Source organism: Cervus canadensis, chromosome 2 (genome assembly GCF_019320065.1).
Source record: "Cervus canadensis isolate Bull #8, Minnesota chromosome 2, ASM1932006v1, whole genome shotgun sequence".
Taxonomy (NCBI): domain Eukaryota; kingdom Metazoa; phylum Chordata; class Mammalia; order Artiodactyla; family Cervidae; genus Cervus; species Cervus canadensis.
The window spans coordinates 15,201,528-15,223,359 of NC_057387.1; the positions used below are offsets into that span (position 1 = coordinate 15,201,528).

The following is a 21,832-nucleotide window of genomic DNA, read 5'->3' on the forward strand; positions in this document are numbered from 1 at the left end:
CCAGACCCGCCTCTACAGAGGCGCCGACCCCGGCGCCCCCGGATCTGGGCGGGAGGTGGCGCGCAGGGAGGCGCCAGCCTCGGAGGGGAGGGGCGCGCGGAGGGGGCGGTCGGCCCGCTGGCTGCCCACCGTCCGTCGCGGTGCTGGGGACACTCCCGCCGCCTCCGCTCCGTCCCCCCTGGTCCCCGGGAGTGTGGGCAGGGCTGTCCCGGGGCTTCCGTGGGCCCGGCCTCTCCCACTTCTGGAGGAAAAAGCAGGGGAAGCCCCCGGCGCCCGCCGCCTCCGGAGAGCCGCGGAACCCCCGGCCGTGCAGGCGCTGAAGACGACCTCGGGCGGGGCCCCGGTGCGTCGTGCCTGTCGCCGTCCGTGTCCGGAGCGGCGGCCCGCGTCCGCCCGCTCGGCGCCCTGAGCCCCCTGCCCCGGGCCGTAGGGGCCCCACCCTGCGGGGCGTGGGCGACGGCCGGCCGGGGACCAGCAGAGCAGCCGTCGCGGGGCCTTGCCGCGGCCTCCAGCAACCCAGCCCCGGGGAATGCAGTGGCCCCCGGTCCCTGGCGCCTCTCCGTGTCTAAGCTGGGCCTCCTCGCTCGCCTGCTCCGCGGCGACGACGCTCCTGAGCCGCGCCGGCCGGGCCCCCCTCATGGCGGCCAAGTGGTTCAAGGAGTTCCCCCTGAACCTGAAGACCGTGTCGGAGCGGGCCAAGCCCGGCGGCGGGGGAGGCGGCAAACTGCGCAAGAACTCGGAGGCGGGCGGCTCCGGGCCCGCCCCGGGCAAGGGCCGCAAGAACTCGGCGGCCGAGTTGGGCAGCGGCCGGGCCGGGGTCGGACCCCCCAAGGACAGCCGGCTGTCCCGGGATAGCCTGCAGGGCCTGATTCAGGCCGCCGCAGGCAAAGGCCGCAAAAACTCCCGGACCACCGAGGAGGAGCCCCACCGGGGCGCGGCCAAGAGCTCAGGCTGCAGCACCTACATCAACAGGCTCATCAAAGTGGACACTCAGGAGAAGAACGGGAAGAGCATCTACCCCAGCAGCACCAGCAGCAGCAGTAGCAGCAGCAGCTGTTCCTCCGCGTCCTCTTCCCCTTCATCTCTGGGCCCCGAACTGGACAAGGGCAAGATTATTAAGCAGCAAGACACGGTAAGAATACAGTCTCCCTTGGACCACCTCTGCCCTGCTGAAGCCTAACAGTGGGAAGGGAGCATCGTGAACCCGCTGAACTCTAGGGTTTTTTATACCTCAGAGACGATGAGGATGTATCTTCCCCTTCTGCCATTGATGACCGCTAAGTGACCATTTAAAATCATTTGTTTAATCTTGAAAAATTCTTATTCTAGCCTTGGGGAACTTGACAGAAATGTACTTTCCGTTTAATTTTGTTATCAGTGTAGAAGAATAATTGAATGAGACAATCGGGTGCTTTGTTGAATTTGACTCCCTTGTAGATGTTGTATATTTTAATTTAGAAATCCAGGGGAATTGCAAAGCTAGACTTGTGTATAACTTTTATTCTTCTTATGCATAAGGAATGGTCCCCTTTAAACTGGTTAAGTATGAATTTTAAACCTCCAGGGAATGGATTGGCCACTACCCACCCTCTCTGCTGGAAACTCCATCATTCCTTGCACTTTTACCCAATATAGTTTCTCCACGCTTCACTAGCACCCCAAGTTTACAGCCCTTTCATCCATCCCATTGGAGAAGGAATTGGCAACCCACTTCAGTATTCTTGCCTAGAGAATCCCGTGGACACAGGAGCCTGGTGGGCTGCTGTCCGTAGGGTCGCACAGAGTCAGACACGACTGAAGCGACTTTGCATGCATGCATGCGTGCATTGGAGAAGGAAATGGCAACCCACTCCAGTATTCTTGCTTGGAGAATCCCAGGGACAGAGGAGCCTGGTGGGCTGCCGTCTATGGGGTTGCACAGAGTCGGACACAACTGAAGTGACTTAGCAGCAGCATCATTCATCCCATGAACATTTGCTGTGCAGAGCCATGTAGGATAGGGGGCAAGGAGCTCTAAGGGCTGGGACTGTGGAGGATACAGAACAGGACAAGGAAATGCCCTGAAGGAAATTACAGATCAGGAGAGAAGGTGTTTCCTGCTTCTTACATGCCGGAGGTTTTCTGGGTACTGTCCAATGTGAGATAGTTAAGAAGTGTGAAGAGACCCACTTCATTCATACAGAGATGAGTTGGGGTTTTGTTAGTTTTTAAAAAGAGAAGAGAGAAAGCTCACACCCAGCTTTCAGACTCTAGCTCAGGTGATCACTTCCCTGTCATGTGAACTTTCTCTTGTCCAGGCTTCAAACATGCTGCCCACCTGGGTGGGGTCAGGAGCAGGTAGCACATACTATGTGTGTCTGCACTGGCCCTTCTGCTCATTCCTCCATTTATTCTGTCCAGGTATTTACAGCATGCCTACCCGAGTGCCAGACACTAGTGGGAGAGTTTGGGAAAATGGCCAGCTCACCCAGACATTAGTCAGTGGTCTCTGGGTGTGTTTACCTAGATCATAAGCACCTGGCAGCCGAGTGCTGAGTACCATGCTTCTTGCTCCTCGTTGTACCTTGGGGATGCAGTATACCTGAACAGGCAAGCAGCATGGGGTGATAGAGTGGTAACCACAGTCCTCTGCAGTGACTGCCCAGTTATTTTCACGGTCATTGCTTCTCGATGTCTGAAGTTTCTTAGGCCATCTCCTCCCAGGAAGAGAACTCTCATCCAGGCTGTGCCCTCCTCCTCACTTCTCCCCATTTATCTGGATTTCTTTCCCAGTCCCAGTGGCACATCTCTGTGAATTCTTGGGAGAATATAATCAGAGATTGTATGAAGGGCTGGGCTTCTTCCCTTAATTTTCATTCACCTTTGGTTTTTATTCCTCTCTTTCTCTTTAACTGGAATACATGCTTTATTTATACTATCCTAGCTGTTTATTTGTGGAGCCACATTGATAATAGGGGAAGTGCTGTGCTTTTTAAAAATGAATGTTTCTTGGGACTTCCCTGGTGGTCCAGCAGTTAAGACTCTGAGCTTGCACTGCAGGAGGCAGGGGTTCTTACCCTGGTCATGGAACTAAGATCTTGGGTGCCTTGCAGTTCAGCCCCCCTCCCCAAAAAAAGAATATATCTTTTCTCCATAAAATTTCCATAAAACTCTTCCTTCCTGAGAAGTACCTGTCAGACGCAGGCTCCCTAAGTCCCCACATTGTCACTCAGCTGCTGCAGTACAGAACTATTGCACTCACACCACCTTCCCAGGCACCTTCCTGTTTTTGGAAGGATGGATGCTTTCTGTCACAAATACAGATGAAAACTTCCCTGGTGGCACAGTGGATAAGAATCCGCCTTCCAGTGCAGGGGACACAGGTTCGACCCCTGGGCTGGGAAGATTCCATATGCGTCAGAGCAGCTAAGCTCGTGCTCTACAACTTCTGAGCCCACACTCTAGAGCCTGCGAGCAACTTACTGAGCCCGAATGTCGCAACTACTGAAGCCTGTGTGCCCGGAGCACCTGTGCTCCAGAACAGGAGAAGCAATGAGAAGCACTTGCACCACAGTGAAGAGTAGCCCCCTTACCACAACTGGAGAAAGTCCATGCACAGCAATGAAGACCTAGTGCAACCAAAAAATTAAAGAAATTAAAAAAACTATCTGATTATTGTCTATGAGAATCAGTGTGTCTAGAAATCATTGAACCTAGAACCCCCACAGTACTGTTTAGCTCTGACCTGTTTCTTAGTCTTCTTATTATGAAGCTATTTCTTTAGAGCTGTTACAAACTCCTTGAGGACAAGAAGAAGGTCTTGGTCTTATTTTATTCCCTCTCAGTACCTGGCCAGTGCCAGTGGACATGCAGTATCAGTGAGTGATGAACTGACTTACCATGGCGATGTTGCTCAAATAGTTGGCATTTTAAAAAAAACCAAAATCATAGAAGAGGTAGTAGACCAGTTCATTTACTCTAAAGGCATAGATATCCTCCGCCCTCTGCCATCCACCGTGCCACACTTTAACCAGTAAATGCCTTTTTGTTTGGGGAGAGAGAGGGAGGTGAACAGAGCCTTGGGGATAAGCAGGAGACCTTGAATGGATTGTTGCCAATCAATTATACTACCAAAATAAACCAGATGTTTGTCCAGCTGGGTGGATAATAATGTGATCAAGTGCAAAAGCTCTTCAGAACTGGTTGGAAATTTTGAACTCTTTTGGGGTCTGCAGGTTTTTAGTAACCTTTTCTGATATCACTGTCCTGGTATGTGATAATCGTTAGTAAATTCCCTGTCTGGTTTTCTTACAGGTCATCATTTTAGAAGACTATGCTGACCCTTACGATGCTAAACGGACAAAAGGTCAAAGGGATGCAGAGAGAGTAGGGGAGAACGACGGTTATATGGAACCCTATGATGCCCAGCAAATGATAACAGGTTTGTAACCAGGAGCTGCTTTATACTGAAATCTCGCACCCAACTTGGAATGTAGTAAAAAAATAAATAAATAAGAACCAGTGTGTATTTGGGGAAGAGAGGTGAAGAAACTTTATCAGATCCTCCTGCAGGGAAGAAACAGAAATTAGACCCAAAACTAAAGTCAAAATATCTAGCTAACATCCTTAATGGTATTGTATCCTTCAGTTTTAGAATTTGTGGGGGTCTTTAAAGTTTTTCTAATTCTATGCAAAGTGACACTTGTGAATTTGCAGATCTTCTCAGGATGTCATCTCCAGTTTTCAGATAATTTAAATACACCTCTTGGCCACTGTCAAAACTTTGACATCCATAACGGGAGTCATAAATCTGTACCAAGGGGGAGTAATTCCGACTTGTAAGTTGAACAAACACTCTTGTTATTTTTTTTGGTGTCACTCTTTTCCTTTTATTCATAATTCTCTTAAGTTGCTGTAAACAATACTTAAACTAATTATTTAGATGTATTTGTGAAATTTTAGAGTAAGTTTTCTTTACTCCATAATGAAAAACTGCCGTTTCTAAGGGCTGACTCGAGGGAACCTTGTTCACATGTCCTGGGTTTCATGCCTGGGAGAGGAATAATTGGTCACACATTAAAGATCTTGTCTCTTCTGTTTAAAAACAGGTTGAAAGGCTGTCACGTGGGCTCCATAAGCATAGTCTCAGAAAAGTTGAGCAGGAGGGTAACCATAGCGCCCTGGAAGGGTCAAGACAGGCTTCAGAGTGAGCCGGGGCTGCAGCAGGAAAGCACTCCTCTCTTTCCTGCTCTCTGCTCACAGAGATAAGGCATCGCATCTGGGGAGGGTGTACCCTGGCCAGGCTGTGACCCTGAAGGTCACTGGACTGTGACCTCTGCTGAAATCTGTGAATGAAAGGAAGTGAAAACGAACTTAGAATTCTAAAAAATATCAGAGACTTGAAAGGAATAGGGGGAAAGATTTTCTTTTACATAAAACTGAGGGAAAAGCTTTTCTGAAAAAAACAAAAAGAATTAATGTTTTGCTTTAGTTCACTTTTCTTTGCCCTTTGGTTTTTTTATTCCTCTTTTTCTTTAATTGGGATAAGGTGTTTGTTTATATTATCTGAGGTTTTGAAGGGTTTTTGTTTTGTTTTCTTACGGATCCACACTGATCGTAGGGAAAGTACTTTGCTTTTTAAAAATGAATAATTTCCCCTATATAATCCTCACAGAATCCTGAAAACTAGGGGACACTAATACTACCCCTTGGTACAGGGTAGAAAATAACTAAAGAGATTCTGACTCTCATATAAGATGTTCGTAAGGCTCTTTAAGAGACAGAATATAAATTAGAACCCAGATCTTCCCGCTCCAGACTGAATGGTATGCTTTCTACACCAAGGTGCCTGCCTCAGGACACATTCGAAATGTATATGCAAAAGCACTTTAAACTTTACACGTAAGTAGCAACCCACTCCAGTATTCTTGCCTGGGAGATCCCGTGGACAGAGGAGCCTGGTAGGCTACACAGTCCATGGGGTCACCAAGAGCCCCCACGACTTAGCAACTAAACAGCAAGAACAGCAAGAAGGCATCTTTCCACTCATTCTCACAAGGAAAGTTGTATTTAGAAGTCAAAAGTTTGTATGTATGTAACTTGTTGCTTTTCCAAAATAAATAAATAAAATTTTAAAATTAAAAAAATAAAAGTCAGTGTCCAATATGAAATAAATGTAATAATAGTAGTAGCTAGCATTTAATATTGGAGCACAGATTAAGTCCCAGGCTTTGTTTTAAACAGTTTACAGGAATAAATGTATTTAGGAATGCAATACTAATACATTCAATTAGAGAATAAATTCAAATTTATTAAAAATTTTAATTACTAACTCTTAAGAATTATAATTTTTTTCCCTTTGCTCTTTTAAAAAAATTTATATTGGTGAATTTTAAAAGATACTTCATTTAAAATAAATATCACAAAACACCTACTCAATTAATGTAGAGGATATACCTCTTATTCTACACATAGGTTACACAGTTGGACAGAATAACAGGAAGTGAGTTTACCGGAAGCTGGAAATAAAAGATTTGCTACTGGGTGGGTTTTATTTTCTTTTTTTTTCTCCTTTTACCTTTTTTGTTCAGTTTGCTCCCTGTAAGGCTTGTCAAAGTCCAAGTTCAGAAATGTCTCATATTTCTTGAGAAATCTTAGGGGAATAAACAAAATTGTTTATTTCAGAATTTCTGCATAATATATATTTATATATTTCTGATAAATATAATTTAATTGTGGAGCTCCCAATTTCTGTACTGCCTTTTTAATACCTGTGAAGTGGGAGTAACATGCCTGATTTCAACATTGTCTTGGATATATAGAATAGTGTTCATGATGGTATTTTGTAACAGCCAACAAAAATTTCCTAGGCATTTCTTTGCCATAATCCAGGCCCTACGCTGGGCTCTGGGCATCCAAGGAACAAGATGCACAGGTCCCGGGTCCTTACGAACCTTACAGCCCAAGGGGCAAACAGACCTAACAGCAGAAAAGACATCACTGAGAAACGTGCTAACTGCCATGAAGAAAAGGATGAAAATCATGATCTGCCTCAGGAAACAGAGGAAGGAATAGAAATTAAGGGGCATTTATCACTTTCCTATGGCCAACTAACTGTGGGACCCAGACTCCCCAGATTTCTCTCTGCCCAAAACTTTGCTCTTAACTTTTAAAAGCTAAAGATTTATAAATTTCTGAGTAAATTCTCACTTAGATTTATCCGAAGGATTGTTTCATGAAAAGATAGGACAATGAATATGAGGTGATATTAGTTTAAACCTGTTGTTCTTCTGCTAAATTTGCAGGAACATTTTAGCTAAATAATTAGCAGAAACGTTCTACTTAATTTAGCATGATGAGTTTTTTCCACCAAATTAGAACATTAGCATTGGGAGAGTTTTTCGAAGTTTCCTAAGATGAGCCATCATTCAGCATGCCAGTTCCTTCTATAACTGATTATCACACAAGTTGAGTGTCTCCTAGGTGCCAAGTTGCCAGATTACCTTACTAAAATCCTACTTTCCTGTGTGGTAGGCGTTAGAAGTGTCTGATTTACAGAGGAGGAAGCTAAGTTTCAGAAAGATTCAGTAATTTGTCCCTGTTATACAGTTGGAGAGTGGGGGTACCAGGTCACCCAGCACCCTTTGGTTTTAGTTACAGAGCTCCAGCCACAGAGTATCTTTAAATTCTGGTTTTTGCCTCCAAATGGTATTATTGGTTGGTATAGATAGTCAAATCTAAAGGAGAACCTCCATTTAAAAAACTGTCCATTATGGAAAAAACAGAAGGCTTTTTTGATTTACTTATTTTGTCTGTATTTTGTTTGTTAAACTTAAGTTTCAGGACTTCTGATTTATATCTGCTTTTGTTCATATATTTAGATTTGTTTGATAGGAAAATGTTAATTTTAAATCAAAAGCTTGAGCACTGATAAAAGATCCCTATTTCTGATTCTAAGGGGAACATGGAGCCTTATAGGGCTCTAAGCCTGATGTTTTGAATACATGTTTTGAATGAACTAAGGGAAAAGATATGTTACAAAAATTGTAACTAATCTACATTAAATCTTTGAGGCATAAAGTAAGATATGACAGAGAAATCGGGCTCTGGAGGCAGTGGGCTGCCCCGCTGACTACTGCACAGCCTCAGTTTATTCATTTGTGAAAATGGGCTAACATCTCTTGCTGCATTATGCTGAGGCTTCACTGAAATGCAGGTGCAACATGCCTAGTACATGCATCCATGGAAGATATCACAATTATTTAGACACTTTGGAGAGAGAATTCCATTTTCAAAGAGAATTCTTAACAAGTATATTATTGTTGTTTAGCCTCTAAGTTGTGTCTGACTCTCTTGTGACCCCATGGATGGTAGCCCGCCCGGCTCCTCTGTCCATAGGATTTCCCAGGCAAGAATACTGGAATGGGTTGTCATTTCCTCCTTCAGGGGATCTTCCTGACCCAGGGATGGAACCCCGGTCTCCTGCATTACAAGCAGATTTTTTACTACTGGGCCACTAGGGAAACCCCTGAACAAGTATAGGGGACTATTAATTGCTAACTAGATAATTTAACAAACAAAAGTCTTGGTCTTCTGATATTTTTAAATATAAATGGCATAATTATGCATAGCTACAGTTGGAAACTGAGAAGGGAAAAATTTTGGGCCCATATTATGTTTCTCGGCAACCAGTTGCAGATTTGAACTGGTGCAGGTCAGCCCTTGGTGAAATGGGTGTTTATCTGTAGCCCGTTGGCTGCATTCTGTTGTCTGCCGTGGTAAATGGCCTCTATCGGCAGAGCCAGGGTGTAGCTTCCTCTGGCCATTTCCTCCTTCTCAGGCCCGTTTCCTCTCGGAGCCAGCTCTGCACGTCAGGGGCTATTCTCCCGCAGGAAGGGTCGGCGTGCAGCCCTGCGATTGTTTGTTTCTATGGCGCCTCAGGTTGGGGGCAGCCAGGTGCTGGAATGGACTCGAAGGTGACTCCCCTTGAAGGGGCAGAGAGGCCTTGTGCGTAAGCCCTTTTTTTCCCTCTGATTAAACATTGTTTTAAAAGATGATCGTACTCCTCATATTTCACCCCAACCCCAGATCATCCTGGGATGGAACATTCTCAACTGTATGCCTTCCAGTGTTTTTCCCAGAGCTCTAAGTGTGCACTAACTAAGATAGAAGGAATACAGAGCCCTCATCGTAAAAGTAAAACCCAAATACATGTGAAATAAGAACTCAGGATTTTAATCAGGGTACATCATTTTAACACAAACTCATTGAAATTTACTGTGAACAGGGCTCCTTCTATCTTAAGGTTGGACTCAACTCTTTCTCCATTTAGTTCAACCCGGACAGAATTGAGGTGAGGACTTTGGGAAAGGTTTCCCCAGCCTGTGCCAGTCTAAACAGAGAATAAACTTAGGTTTTGATCAGAAACTTTAAAATTCTAAATTCGTCCTTTAAACGCCTTTGTGTTTTCTCTTTCCTCTTTCCTAGTTCTGTAGAGAAGTTCTTTTTCAAAAATTCCAGGCTTATCTTAATTGAACCAAGAGCAGAGTGTGTTTTTTTGTTTCTTGTTTTCCATAACGCCATCTAGAATAAGCAGTGAAGAAAAAAAGCTGTCGATTGAAAGTCAAGAGGCTTGGACCGGAGATGTTGGAGACCTCAAACAACCCGAGGCACCTTCCTGGCCTGAGGGTGGGGAATGGTCCTTAGCTCTCATATTCGGATGTGGAGGTTTTCATGCTAGGAGAACCCTTCTCCTTGGGCTGGGGCTAGCAATGATGAGATTAGTCCTGGAGAGCAGGAGGAACTGAGGTGGCATGGGAGTGGGGAGTGCATCTCAGGCTTCTCTTCTTACTAGAATCACCTGGGGAAGCTTTTACAACTCCGACTGCCAGATTGTTGTTGTTCAGTTACTAAGTCATGTCTGACTCTTTGCAACCCCATGGACTGTAGCCCACCAAGCTCCTCTCCATGGGATTTCCTGGGCAAGAACACTGGAGTGGGTTATCACTTTCTTCTCCAGGGGATCTTCCCAACCCAGGGATGGAAGCCGTGTCTCCTGCTTGGCAGGAAGATTCTTTACCACCAAGCCACCAGGGAAGCCCCCCTAGCTCAGTTAATCAGGACCTGTGTTGATGGGACCCAGGCATGAGTCTTCATTAAAGCTCCCCCAGGTGATTCTATGCACCAGACCTGCAGTTTTATAGGATCCAGCTGCAGTAGGAGGCCCCTATCCAGCAGAATTATAACCTCTCCTACAAGTAAATTTTGCCCCTTTGAATTAATGTCCTGATTTTAATAACTTTTCCCTGCAGTGTTTCATTTACCATCCTTTCCTTGTTATAGAAGTCTGATGGAGTCAGTGGTTCTTCTCCGTCACCATGCCCATTTTCAGTTACTCGTAGAAAGTTTCACTTTCCTTTGTTTTTGTGGCATTGTAAGTCTCCTGATCCTCTTCTTCCTTACCTGACCATTCCTTCTCAGTCTTTTTTTGGTGACACTTCTTTTATCCAGCCTTAACTGAAGTCCCAGATTTTGCTTTTGATCCTCTTTCCTTTCTCATCAGCCTCCTTTTCTCTGGTGATTGCTTTCATTCTTACAATACCAGCAATGATCCTTGTGTGAGTAACTCCTTGACATGTACCTCTGACCTTCATCTCTCTGCTGAGCTCCAGATGTATGTTGTCACCTGCCCGGAGAAGTTCTAGAACTCCTCCCCCTCCCTCCCTCCTCCCATCCATCATCCAACCATTATTTAGCACAGCTGTTTCCTACAAAGTTAAACAAGACATGGGGGTCCCTGGCCTGGCAATCTCCACCAAATTGGAAGTGCAGACACATTGACAAATAAATCCACACACTTTGAGAGAAGTACAAGGTGAGAGTGAATTGGTGAAGTGGTACTACCGGGGGGAGTTGGGGCATTGGAGAAGGACGGTCAGAGAGAGGAGATGCTAGGCCAGACTCCAAAGGATTGGAAGATCACCAGCACACCGTGGGCATAAGACATTGCAGTGTGCAGGGAACTTCAGAAGTTCCATTTGGTGGGAACAAAGAATTGGATTTCAGTGGGGACAGGGACAGGGTGCTGTTGAGAGGTGAAATCAGAGAGGGAAGTAGGCAGTAACATGACTACAGAAGGTGTCCCGTGCCATGCTGAGCAGTTAGCACTTTGTAAGTGGACGGTTGAGAGCTTATGGGATGACAGGTGATGAGATGTTTGCATTAAAAAGGTCCTCTTCACTGTGACAGGGTAGGCAGACTAAAGGCTTCCTCGTGGGCATTTAAAGGAAACCACAGCACAATGCTTGAGTTGGCCTATCGTAGCACTGGTGGTAAAGAGTCCGCCTGCCAATCCAGGAGACATAACGTGGATTTGATCCCTGGGTTGGGAAGATCCCCTGGAGGAGGAAATGGCAACCCACTCCAGCTTCTTGCCTGGAAAATTCCATGGACAGAGGAGCCTGGCAGGCTTCAGTACACGGGGCTGCAAATTGATTCGGACACGACTGAGCAACTAAACAACACATGATGCCTCTGGGCCCTGAGCTACTCAGTCCTCAGACTCTGCTGCTGCTTTCCCACTGTGGCTCACTGGCTGGTTAGCCGGTGGTTAGATGATTTGCATCAGATATTTTGCATTGATTTCTAGGCTTCCATTCAGAGCATACCTTTATTCTATCTTGTGCACTGTGTTGGAGTTCTCTTCCAGCAAAATATATATATATATAGTGTTATATATAGTTATATAGTTGTTAATTATATATAATTATAACAATTATATAATAATTGTTACTGCCTGTTTAAAAACTTGTAATGGTTCACTACTGTATACAGAACAATCGAAACTTTTTAATTCTGGCTTTTAAAACTTCTCCACTTTGGTGCCTGTCCTGCCTTTTCCAGCTTCTTCTCCCATACCACCTCTCCTCTCCTGGTCGTCTGTCCTTTGAACTTCTCTCTCGATTCCCTGTGATGGGAACAAGCCCTTTCTCATTCCCACCTCCATATCTTCACTCAGGCAGCTTCCTCCACTGGAAAAGACCTCTTCTATCAAAGTCAATGCATCTTCCATTTCTCTTCCAATCCACTTGGAGTCAATCCAAGCGTAGTGGCTAAGAGTATGGCTTCTAGAGCCCAACTTCCTGCTTTTGAATCCAGGCTTTGCACTTGCTGTCTTGAGCAATTTCCTTAAACTCTTTGTGCTTCAGTTTTGTCCTGTTATATGGGGAACTAATAGTGTCCACCTCATAGGGCAGTTGTGAAAATTACAATGCACTTAGAAAAAAATCTGTAATGCATGGTACACTATTGCTAAATGTTAGCTCTTGAGATATTATTTTTGTGGTTTTCCCCCCTAACTACTCTTTTACGTATTCCAGGAGATAGTGAAGGACAGGGAAGCCTGGCATGCTGCAGTCCATGGGGTCTCAAAGAGAGTCAGACATGACTTAGTGACTGGACAGCATTCTGTCGTTGTTAGCCTGTTAAGTATTATTTGTAAATGCATCACTAGGTCAAAACCACCTTGAAGTCAAGAACTCTGCCTAATGAACCTAAATATCTTCCCCCGATGTATGTGGCCCAGTGCTTGTATATAGTAGGCGCTCAACTTTTATTAAAATACTTTGCTCTCAGCTTCCTAACAAGACATAAAGCCTTTGAAGATGACCCATACTCAAGGGGAGACAGGGGGACCAGGAACTATGGAGCAGGTCCCCTGAGGCCTTCTCTTCTCTCCAACCACACGGCCCCAGAGGCAGGCCTGCCTTCGGTTGTGATTCCCCTAATCCTTGGGCTTGATCCCGTATCTGGCTCTGGACTGGCGGGAAGTTGTAGGGCCCTTCCCCCGCAGCGGGGCCGTCATCAGCCCCGGTAAGCAACAATCCAGGTGTTCTCGGACACTTCCAACCAGATAGACCGGTCTGGTCGGAAGAGAAGCGGTGATTCGGTTCATCACCGGGCTTCCACGGTACATTTTCTTCAACAGTATTCTGTGCGGTGTGTGTTTTTCAGAAATCAGACGACGAGGTTCCAAAGACCCCCTGGTGAAGGCGCTTCAGCTGCTCGACAGCCCCTGCGAGCCTGGAGAGAACGGCCCGAAGCCCGAGGCGCTGGCGAAGCGCCGAAGCTCCAAGGAGCTGCTCGGGAAGCCGCCGCAGCTGTACGACACGCCCTACGAGCCGGCGGCCGAAGCGGGCCCGTTCGCCGCCGAGGGGCCGGAGCGGAAGGCGAGGTTGCCCCCGGACGGCCACGGACGGCTGCCGCAGGACGACGAGAGGCCCGCGGCCGAGTACGAGCAGCCCTGGGAGTGGAAGAAGGAGCAGATCGTGCGGGCGCTGTCGGGTGAGGGCTGGGTCCCTGTCCCGCTCCTGCCTGCTTTCAGCTTCGCTGCTGGAAAACCCTCGCCCGCCCGTTCAGCCGAGGCGCTTTTCTTTATGTTCCTCAACTGCAAGTTTCTTTTTCCAAGAAATTTGATGACATGAGGATATAAAAATTTGGCTATGGTTGAAAGAAAAGGACTGAAGAAGACCCCTTAATGTTGCATGGGGTCCTCTATCCTTCTGGGCATCTTAATTTCCCTTTATCCTTGCAGTATGCAACTGTTTGAGAAATGCCTTAAATCACTATTGGAAAAACCTTATCTAATCACCACTAAAAGCTCACACATTGAGAGCAGCTCCTTCTAACTCTTGGTGCTATTCCTCCAAACTGTTCAAATTTCTATTTATAATAAGATGGCACTAGTGGATCAAATGGATTATAGGAGAGGTGGTTGGAAAGCAGGAGGAAGCTAGCTTTTTTTTTCCTGTCGAAAATCCTCCGAAAGGAATCCGTTCTTCAGCTGTGAGCCTTTTTAATAACTTAAGAGGAAGTTGATGAGTAGATTGTCAATAGATATTAAAGGTCAGTCTCCCTCCTGCTTCTCCCAAGACATAGTTTTTCTACTTATCTGGCCACCTAATTTCTTTTGCCTTTGATTTTAAAAGTTAAGAATATCTTTTGTCTGTAACAGGAAAGCTGTGCTTTTGATTAAAACTGTCATCAATGTAAAGGGTGAATAGAAAAGGTAATTTGTTTGATAGCAAACATTTGAGTCCGGATGGGCTTTCCCCAGGGCTCACCTGTTAAAGAACCCGCCTGTCAGTACAGGAGACTCAAGAGACGAGGTTTCAATCCCTGAACTAGGGAAGATCCCCTAGAGAAGGAAATGGCAACCCACTGCAGTATTCTTGCCTGGGAAACCCCATGGACAGAGGAGCCTGGCGGACTGCAGTTCGTGGGGTCGCAAAGAGTTAGACCGGACTGAGCGTGGGAGCGCTCACACATATTCGAATCAGGTTTTCTTTTTGTGTGCTTTAATTTTTTAAATAATTTTATTCAAGTATAGTTGATTTAGTGTTGTGTTAATTTCTGCTGCACGGCAAAGTGACTCAGTTATATATATTCTTTTTCGTATTCTTTCCCATAATGGTTTATCACAGGCTATTGAATATAGTTCCCTGTGCTGTTTATTAGAACCTTGCTGTTTACCATCCTCTACATACTAGTTTGAACATGCTAATCCCAGGCTCCCAGTCCTTCCCTTCCCCACCTTCAGGTCAGTTTTTGCTTTATTTTAGAATTATTTTCCACAAATCCCTACTGGTTACCAACTCCTGTGCTAGATGCTGCTCATTTTCTCTCTTTATCTTCTATCCAACCTAGATGTCATAGCATTGTTAAGACACTGTTAGTAGTTTCTATTTCTCAGTTGATTTTTCTCTTTATTATCTCCTAGTGAAAACTTCATTTGGTTTCATAGAATGCTATACACTCTTGGAAGGAGTTATTACCCGAAACTCTGTTCAGTCTTTTTATTCTAAATATACCAAAAGGACGAGTTTTTTTTAAAGTATGTTCTGAAATATACTTAAGTGGTTTCTCCTCATGTTCTAAAACCATTCTCTATTAATGAACATCTTGCAGTAAAAGTGGCTGTGTGTGGATGCTAGCAGTATGATCTGATATCAAAGAGAGCAGGAGCTCAGCTACCCCAGGGCCTTTGTAGTACATTTTAGCTCAGACTAAAGAAGGAGGAAAGCTGCTTTCCTAAGATGAGGCAGACAGCTTCTTTTCTTTGCGGTGTACATGGGTCATCTCAGTGGCCTCTGATGTTAAATGGAGTCTTCCTTCCAGTTCAGTTTGAAGGCTCTGAGCGACCTTCTGTCAAGGAGGAGCCACTGAGGCAGCACCACCGACAGAAGAGCTGGACCCAGAAGATTCTGAAGCCAGCCCTGGCTGACCACAGTGAGGGGGAGAGAGTGGACCCAGCCCTGCCGCTGGAGAAGCAGCCGTGAGTCTCCTCCCCAGACACACGTTGACACAGGGTGGCTGGGAGCTTGTTGAGAGCCTTGGTGGGGCACACTAGCTCATTTTAAGTCTTTCTAGTGTTGGCTTGTCTGGGTGGGGCTTATTTGTGAAAACCCATTTTCCAAGCCTTTGTGCAGAGGGGAAGATGAGTCCCGAGAACCCGATCTCAAATTCCATTCCGCTGTACAGAGTGAAAACTTTATAAGTGACTCTAGCCCTGTTAACTCCCTCTGGGGTGACGGATAGGTTTTGTGATCCAGGATTACCCAGATCTCATTTTGTCTATTTTGAATGGGAAACCGGATCTAGTCCAGGCTGTTGAGCTTTCATCAGAAGTTCATTTCCAAAATTGCTTTATTTCCATGAGGCCCTGTCTAGATTGGGATCTTGATGCTCATGGTTTCTCCGCCTGCCCCATTTTTCAGTTGGTATCATGGTGCCATCACCCGTGCTGAGGCAGAGAGTCGACTACAGTCCTGCAAAGAAGCTGGGTACCTGGTTCGAAACAGCGAGTCAGGAACCAGTAGGTACTCCATTGCACTAAAGTGAGTATTAAGCACCCTGGGTTCTCCCTGTCTGGATGAAAGAGTGGGGTGCAGACTTTCCTATCATGGGAAAATGACCAGGCAAAAAAGATACATTGGGTTGGCCAAAAAGTTCGTTTGGGTTTTTCTGTAAGATCTTACACTTTTTGGTCAACCCAATAATTTATATGGTCCACAGGGATACATGTTGACAGAAAATAAGATGTGTTTGCTTGGACAACAGAATATGACCTACTTTGTTAAGAATGCAAAATTGGGGGAATTCCCTGGCTGCTCAGTGGTTGGGACTCGGCGCTTTCACTGCCATGGCCCCAGGTTCAATCCCTGGTCAAGAAACTAAGTTCCTGCAAGCCATGTGGTGCAGCCAAAAAAAAGAAAGAATTCAAAATTGGTGTTGGGTAAATGTCCCAATATCCCTTATGATAAAGAGGAATAAATATCCCCATTTCATTTCATTGTATGTTGATTAGTTTCTGCCTTATGTGATCTAAAGTAGGTCCTCTCAGAAAAATAATTTCTGATAAAAATAATAATTTCTAACAGGATAGTTCGGTCATTCTTTTACTCTCTAGAGGTGTTTGGGACTTTAAGTAAATCAGAGATTCCTTGCTTGTCAAAATGCCAACTGCAATTTTGGTACCAGTTTCTTCTGTTGAAGAAGGAAACACTGCCTTGCAATGACTCCCCTGTCCAATTGTACACAGAACATTCATTTTTGCCTGGTAGGCTTATTCCAATAAGCCTGGTGTCATGGAAATTCTCGTTGCTCTCCGAGTTCAGTGGTGCTATATTGGAGGATCATTGTCGAGAGCCCTAACAGCATTTCCTTCCTGAGGAAGCTGAGCCCTTGCAGCTGAAACAATCAGACTGGAGGGGAAAAGAGGTTTAGGGGGGAGCAATAGTGGCTCAGAAAATGGGATAGGCTACCAGATACACAATACCAGGAATAGCTTTGCTGTGTTCCTGAAGCGGGTGCTTGTGGATTAGATCTTTGAGCCTTCAGTGCCAGCTGTCATCATATACAACCAGAAACAGTGTTTCCAGATTGGGGGGTGGGGGTGGAGGAAGAAACAAGTTTTATTATTATTATTCTTAATGTTTCCTTTGGAGAGGAAAGAAAGAGGAAACCTTTCACATGTCTTTTTAGCCTTGACAAAGAGGTGAGTTTAAACCTCACCTTAGTGGTCTCATTCTTGGGCTTAAGCACTAGTTTGGCAATTTGGGGGCAAGGAGGGACTGGACAATTTTTTTTTTCCTTTTGGTCCAGTGCCTGATGACTTGGGTATGTTAAGGCTAAATGACCCAGGGGTGACACACATTTCGCTGAGGGTCGTGAAGCTTCTGTGTGCTCTGCTAGAGTGCTGAAAGCTCTTCTGTTTGTCTATAACAATTCCAGGAGTGCCTGGGAACCGGTTGACCTATGAATCTAGCTGAGATTGTTTTCAGTCGGGAGGGATCCCTCTGCTCACTCATTCATGTCTTCTCCTCAATTTCGGTTTTGTTCCAGGACTAGTCAAGGATGCGTCCACATCATAGTGGCTCAGACCAAAGACAGCAAGTACACCCTGGATCAGACGAGCGCGGTCTTTGACAGCATCCCGGAAGTGGTACACTACTACTCCAGTGAGAAACTGCCTTTTAAGGGGGCAGAGCACATGACCTTGCTCCACCCTGTACACAACAAGCTGCACCAAGGCTCAGCCTCCAGAAGCCCCAGCGGGGCCTCTCACGCCTAGGAGGGCATCAGCGCCTGACCGGACTCTCAGGGGATAAGGCTGGACTGCACCATGTTTGGGAGGAAGCAGGACTCTTCGCTTAGAAGTCAAGAAGTCTTTGCCTTGAATCCATCCCATGACACTTGGTTACTGACCTGGGCCCTTTCTCCTTGCTAAGCAGGTCTACCGCGAGAAACCATAATTTACCAGTTGCCTCTACTCCCTGGAGTAGGGCTGTCTATTTGGGGCGTGACCCTCAGGAAAGGTAAGTCAGGAGTCCAGAAATACTAAGGTTCTCCAAAAATGCACTAGTTATTCCCTGGAATACCTAATCTCTAAATAAAGCAACAAACTTGGCATTTATATAAAACAACAAAAAATGATCAGACAGACCCAAAGAGCATGTAATATAAGACCGATTCTTGGGGAAAAGCATGAACAGTGGAAGATGAGTAATAGTGGACACTTTGGAAAAAACTACCTTTCTCTCTTGAGGGTCGTAGTTTCAACTCCAGAGTCCATAAAAATTCACAGTTTTAGAGTCTGGTCAAAGGATTATTTTGTTGGCCAGCCTTCTAAGAAAAGTTTGTGTTTTCTCAATTTCTGTAGACTTCTTTGGCAAATCAGTTATATAAGCATAAATAAGAAGGAAGATGCCCGTGATTTAAGAATCACCAATATAATTAAGCATTGGCAGTATTGCCATAATTCTGAATTATAGAATTAAATTGCAGAATAAGATGCACAACAAAGATTTCATTTCTGAATTTTAACAAATCTGAAAATTTACAAAGCCCAACAATTGTTTTCTTATTGAATAATAGAACCTCTGGTCTCCTTTGTTTCATCTTGGTCCATTTTAGTAGTTATTGGAACAAGTCAATTTTTCATTTTTAGCCCTAAAATTAGATGTACTTTGCATTTTAGAGTAACTATATATATATATATATATAGGGTCCCCTTATATATGTGTATATATATAGGATATGATTGTGGGAACTGGGTCTCTAAAACCTGCAGTTTCTCTCATGCTGTACAAAGCAAACTGGTTTGCACTATATTAAAATATTTTAAGAGACTGATGTTTTCTCTAACCTCTACTGCTTAAAGATATTAAAATAATATTCATAGTATCATTATCTTTATGATTTATTATGAACTTATATCACCAATGTACTTACTGTGAAAAAAAAAAAATGTGGAAATGGCATACTGTGAGAAGGCTACAGTGAGTGACTCTGTAATGAAAACTGAGCAGATGCTTCTGTATTCTGGGGTTTGTAATTTGGTTCTTGAAACTGGTCCAGATACAAATGTGCTGACTGTCATCAATGAAAAGTTAACTTTGTAACTAATGTTAAATACACAAAAAAAAGTTGATCGAGTTAACTTTTAGGAAAACATATCCTTCTGGTTATTAGTTATCATTTTCCTATTAGGATTTAGAGATTAGTAAATATTCACATCTTTATTCAGTTAAGAATGTACCCAGAATTGTGTGATCTTTGTTTTTAAAAATTTGAAAAGAACTTTTCCTCACTGGATCTCAATGATTTTATTAGTCAAGGATATTCTGTTTTTTAAGTACTGATAGAATTTTTTTTTAATGTACTGGTGTATGTACTTTAGTACAAGATTTTTTTTTTTTTAATTTTTAGCATCCATAGTTCCAATTCCATTCAGCACATATTTATTTTCTTCCATATACAAATAATTCATTCTAGTAAACTTATTTTCAGCTCAACATTCTAGAGATTAAATCTTGTTTTTTTTTACTTATCCTATAAAGGAAGTTCAGCAGTTATCCCAGTTTTAATAAACGCTGAAAACTTGGTAAAATTTTTCTTTGTGCACTAAATGATTTCTGGCCCATACCCAGCAACTGTGATGAATGTAACAATGAAGTAACATTTGAAAGCAGACCTGACACATTATTTATTGAGCTTCTATCCTAGGCTCAGTATTGTGCTTCCTTTATGCTGTTTTTCTGTGACAGTCCTGCTCTTTTCTTTATATAATTAAAAGTAGAGATGTGGCGTTTATATATAGTCCAGCTCCTTCGCAATTGTGCAGGAGGTTATAGTAAGGAGAAACATAGTAAATTAGTGGGAGGGGGGAAATAAGCTACACTTTTTTTCTGAAGTTGTGACACAAGCTGACAAAAGCAGGGAGTTCCCAGCTGGGTGGTGGCACGCAGTACCATACCTTCTGAAAACAATTGGGCCCAGCAGGGTGTCCCTAATGCTTCCTTGGTAAGCCCCGGGCGCTGATCTGAAGCCTTGTAACCTGTCTCTGAGCTCTGAATGCTTGTGCTTTTTGTCACTTTGTCCTGATACAAGTGTTTTCCTGTGGTCTTCATTCTCTTGAGTTCATTCAGTCTCCTGAAATATTTTCTGATTCTTTCCTGGGAGAATAATGTGTTCTCACAAACTTGTACTCGTTTGCCTTGAATTTTCGCCTCCTTGGAGCTTTTTACGACTCCCTTTCCTCTTTATCACCCTTTGTTTTTTAAAAAATGCTTTGCTGATGAGTTACAAGATGAGTATATTTCATTGTCTCGTTTCAGGCCTCTAAGGACAGAGAGTGAAGGGACATTTCTATTTACTTTGCTGCCACACTTTTGTTTTGTTTTGTTTTTAATCAAGATGAATTTCAACTACTGGAGTTGGTATATTTAAATAAATAGGAATAAAAGAGAAATGTTGATACATGTACCAAAAGGTAAATACAGATATGCCTACTCTGTTCTGGGGATGGAAGTGTCCTTTTTAGTTATCCAAAGTATTTTCTTAAGTATATATCAAAAGCGCCTTTATTCTTTGCGACTTAAAGTCTCCCTGTTTGCTGAATAGTTAACTCGTTTATTGACCTCTGCCACAGGGTCGGGGAGAGTGGACAGATAATTTATAGGGCCAGCCAGATGTTTTTGAGATAGGTGGGAAAATAGTCCATACTTTTTAATTGGGTCATTTTAACTATGTAATTACTCTATTAATGGCCACTGTTAGTAAATCTTAATACTTAATTCAGAAGAACAGCTGAGCATTTGAGACATTCTTCAGTTGCTTTTTAAATGAGAGTATTTTTTCTAGTCTATTAAAATGTCCTTTTTCAGTCAAAGGTTAATGGCTCATTTTTCTTTCAGTCTAGGGGGTATATTTCATTTCCCTTCTCTCCTGATCCTTTTAATACAATATTTAGCAGAATTTACTTGATACCTTTCTCAGAGATGGATGTCTTTTATTCATTAGTTGTCTCATTTCCCATAACCAGCACTATCTTGACCTTGTGATCTGTTTAGAATCACTCTTCTTTATTGTCTGCTCCAATTTTTGTACCCGGTTAACTTGGAGAATCTTGGCCTGCGGTGAACCTTAATTTTTCCTACCTTAATTTCTGACCCTATAGGAAGGAAATGATGGTGTGTTACTGCCATCTAATGGAGAGAGCGAAAACTGCAGTGGGAAAACAAAGCGCATTTAGAGCAGGGTTTTCTGAAGGATTTCTGATACAGTCCTTAGCAGGAAAATGATGACACAGCAGTTGCCATCTTGAAATCTGCCCTTTCCACTGGAAAGGTGATTTGCAACCTAATACAGCCATCGTCAGGAGGCCCCTGGACTATGGCTGGATCATGTCGTTTAGAATCTGAAATTGTTTCTTAATAAATACGCTGGTGAAAGATCATGGAGACAGGCATCTCATTTTTGTCACGTTCTTAACCATTCAGTTACTTTTTCTGGGGCCTTAACATTTTAAGCATCAACTAATACATAATGTTAAGTTTTGAGAACATTTGAAGATTGTATGTAATACAGGTGCCTATCTATAGTACTTCAGTAATTTATAGTATATCAGAAGGATTTTATTAAAATTTCTGGATGTATTGCAGTAGCCAACATAAGCTGCATGCCCTCCTGAAGATGGCTTACTCTGAAATGTAACTTTAAATAAACATTATTCCAAGAAAGTCTGTTTCTGCTTGAGTCAATTAGTTTTGAGAATCACCTCCCTTCATTAAAAAAAAAAAACAAAAAACACTTTTCTGCCATAGCAGGGAGGGTCAGAAGTTTCATTTGCAATCATTATTGATGAAATGGGTAAACAAACCACAGGTAAACATAACTAGCAGATGTGACCTTAAATCCCCGCCCCTCCTTCAGTTTGAGAGCTATGTTTTCCTTCCCAAATAAAACAGTAACACTTGTTTTTGAAGCTTTCCTCTTCCATTTCCTCAGTCTTCTT

At 43.7% G+C, this 21,832-nt stretch overlaps 1 protein-coding gene across 1 annotated transcript; it reads left to right on the forward strand.

The window, feature by feature from the left end:
- The first annotated feature begins 118 nt into the window (after nt 1–118).
- Nucleotides 119–21,557, forward strand: SHE (Src homology 2 domain containing E). The gene is made up of 6 exons (XM_043455319.1): nt 119–1,132; nt 4,294–4,420; nt 12,991–13,320; nt 15,154–15,310; nt 15,753–15,872; nt 17,380–21,557. The coding sequence occupies exons 1-6, from the start codon at nt 530–532 to the stop codon at nt 17,606–17,608; spliced, it is 1,566 nt and encodes a 521-aa protein (XP_043311254.1). The 5' UTR covers nt 119–529; the 3' UTR covers nt 17,609–21,557.
- Nucleotides 21,558–21,832: the final 275 nt, after the last annotated feature.

Excerpts from the sequence above, each read along its gene's own strand:
- SHE (XM_043455319.1), top strand. The coding sequence starts at position 530 with ATGCAGTGGCCCCCGGTCCCTGGCGCCTCTCCGTGTCTAAGCTGGGCC. Across the intron at positions 13,321-15,153 it reads GATCGTGCGGGCGCTGTCGG|TTCAGTTTGAAGGCTCTGAG; the intron begins GTGAGGGCTGGG and ends TCTTCCTTCCAG. Across the intron at positions 15,873-17,379 it reads AGGTACTCCATTGCACTAAA|GACTAGTCAAGGATGCGTCC; the intron begins GTGAGTATTAAG and ends GTTTTGTTCCAG.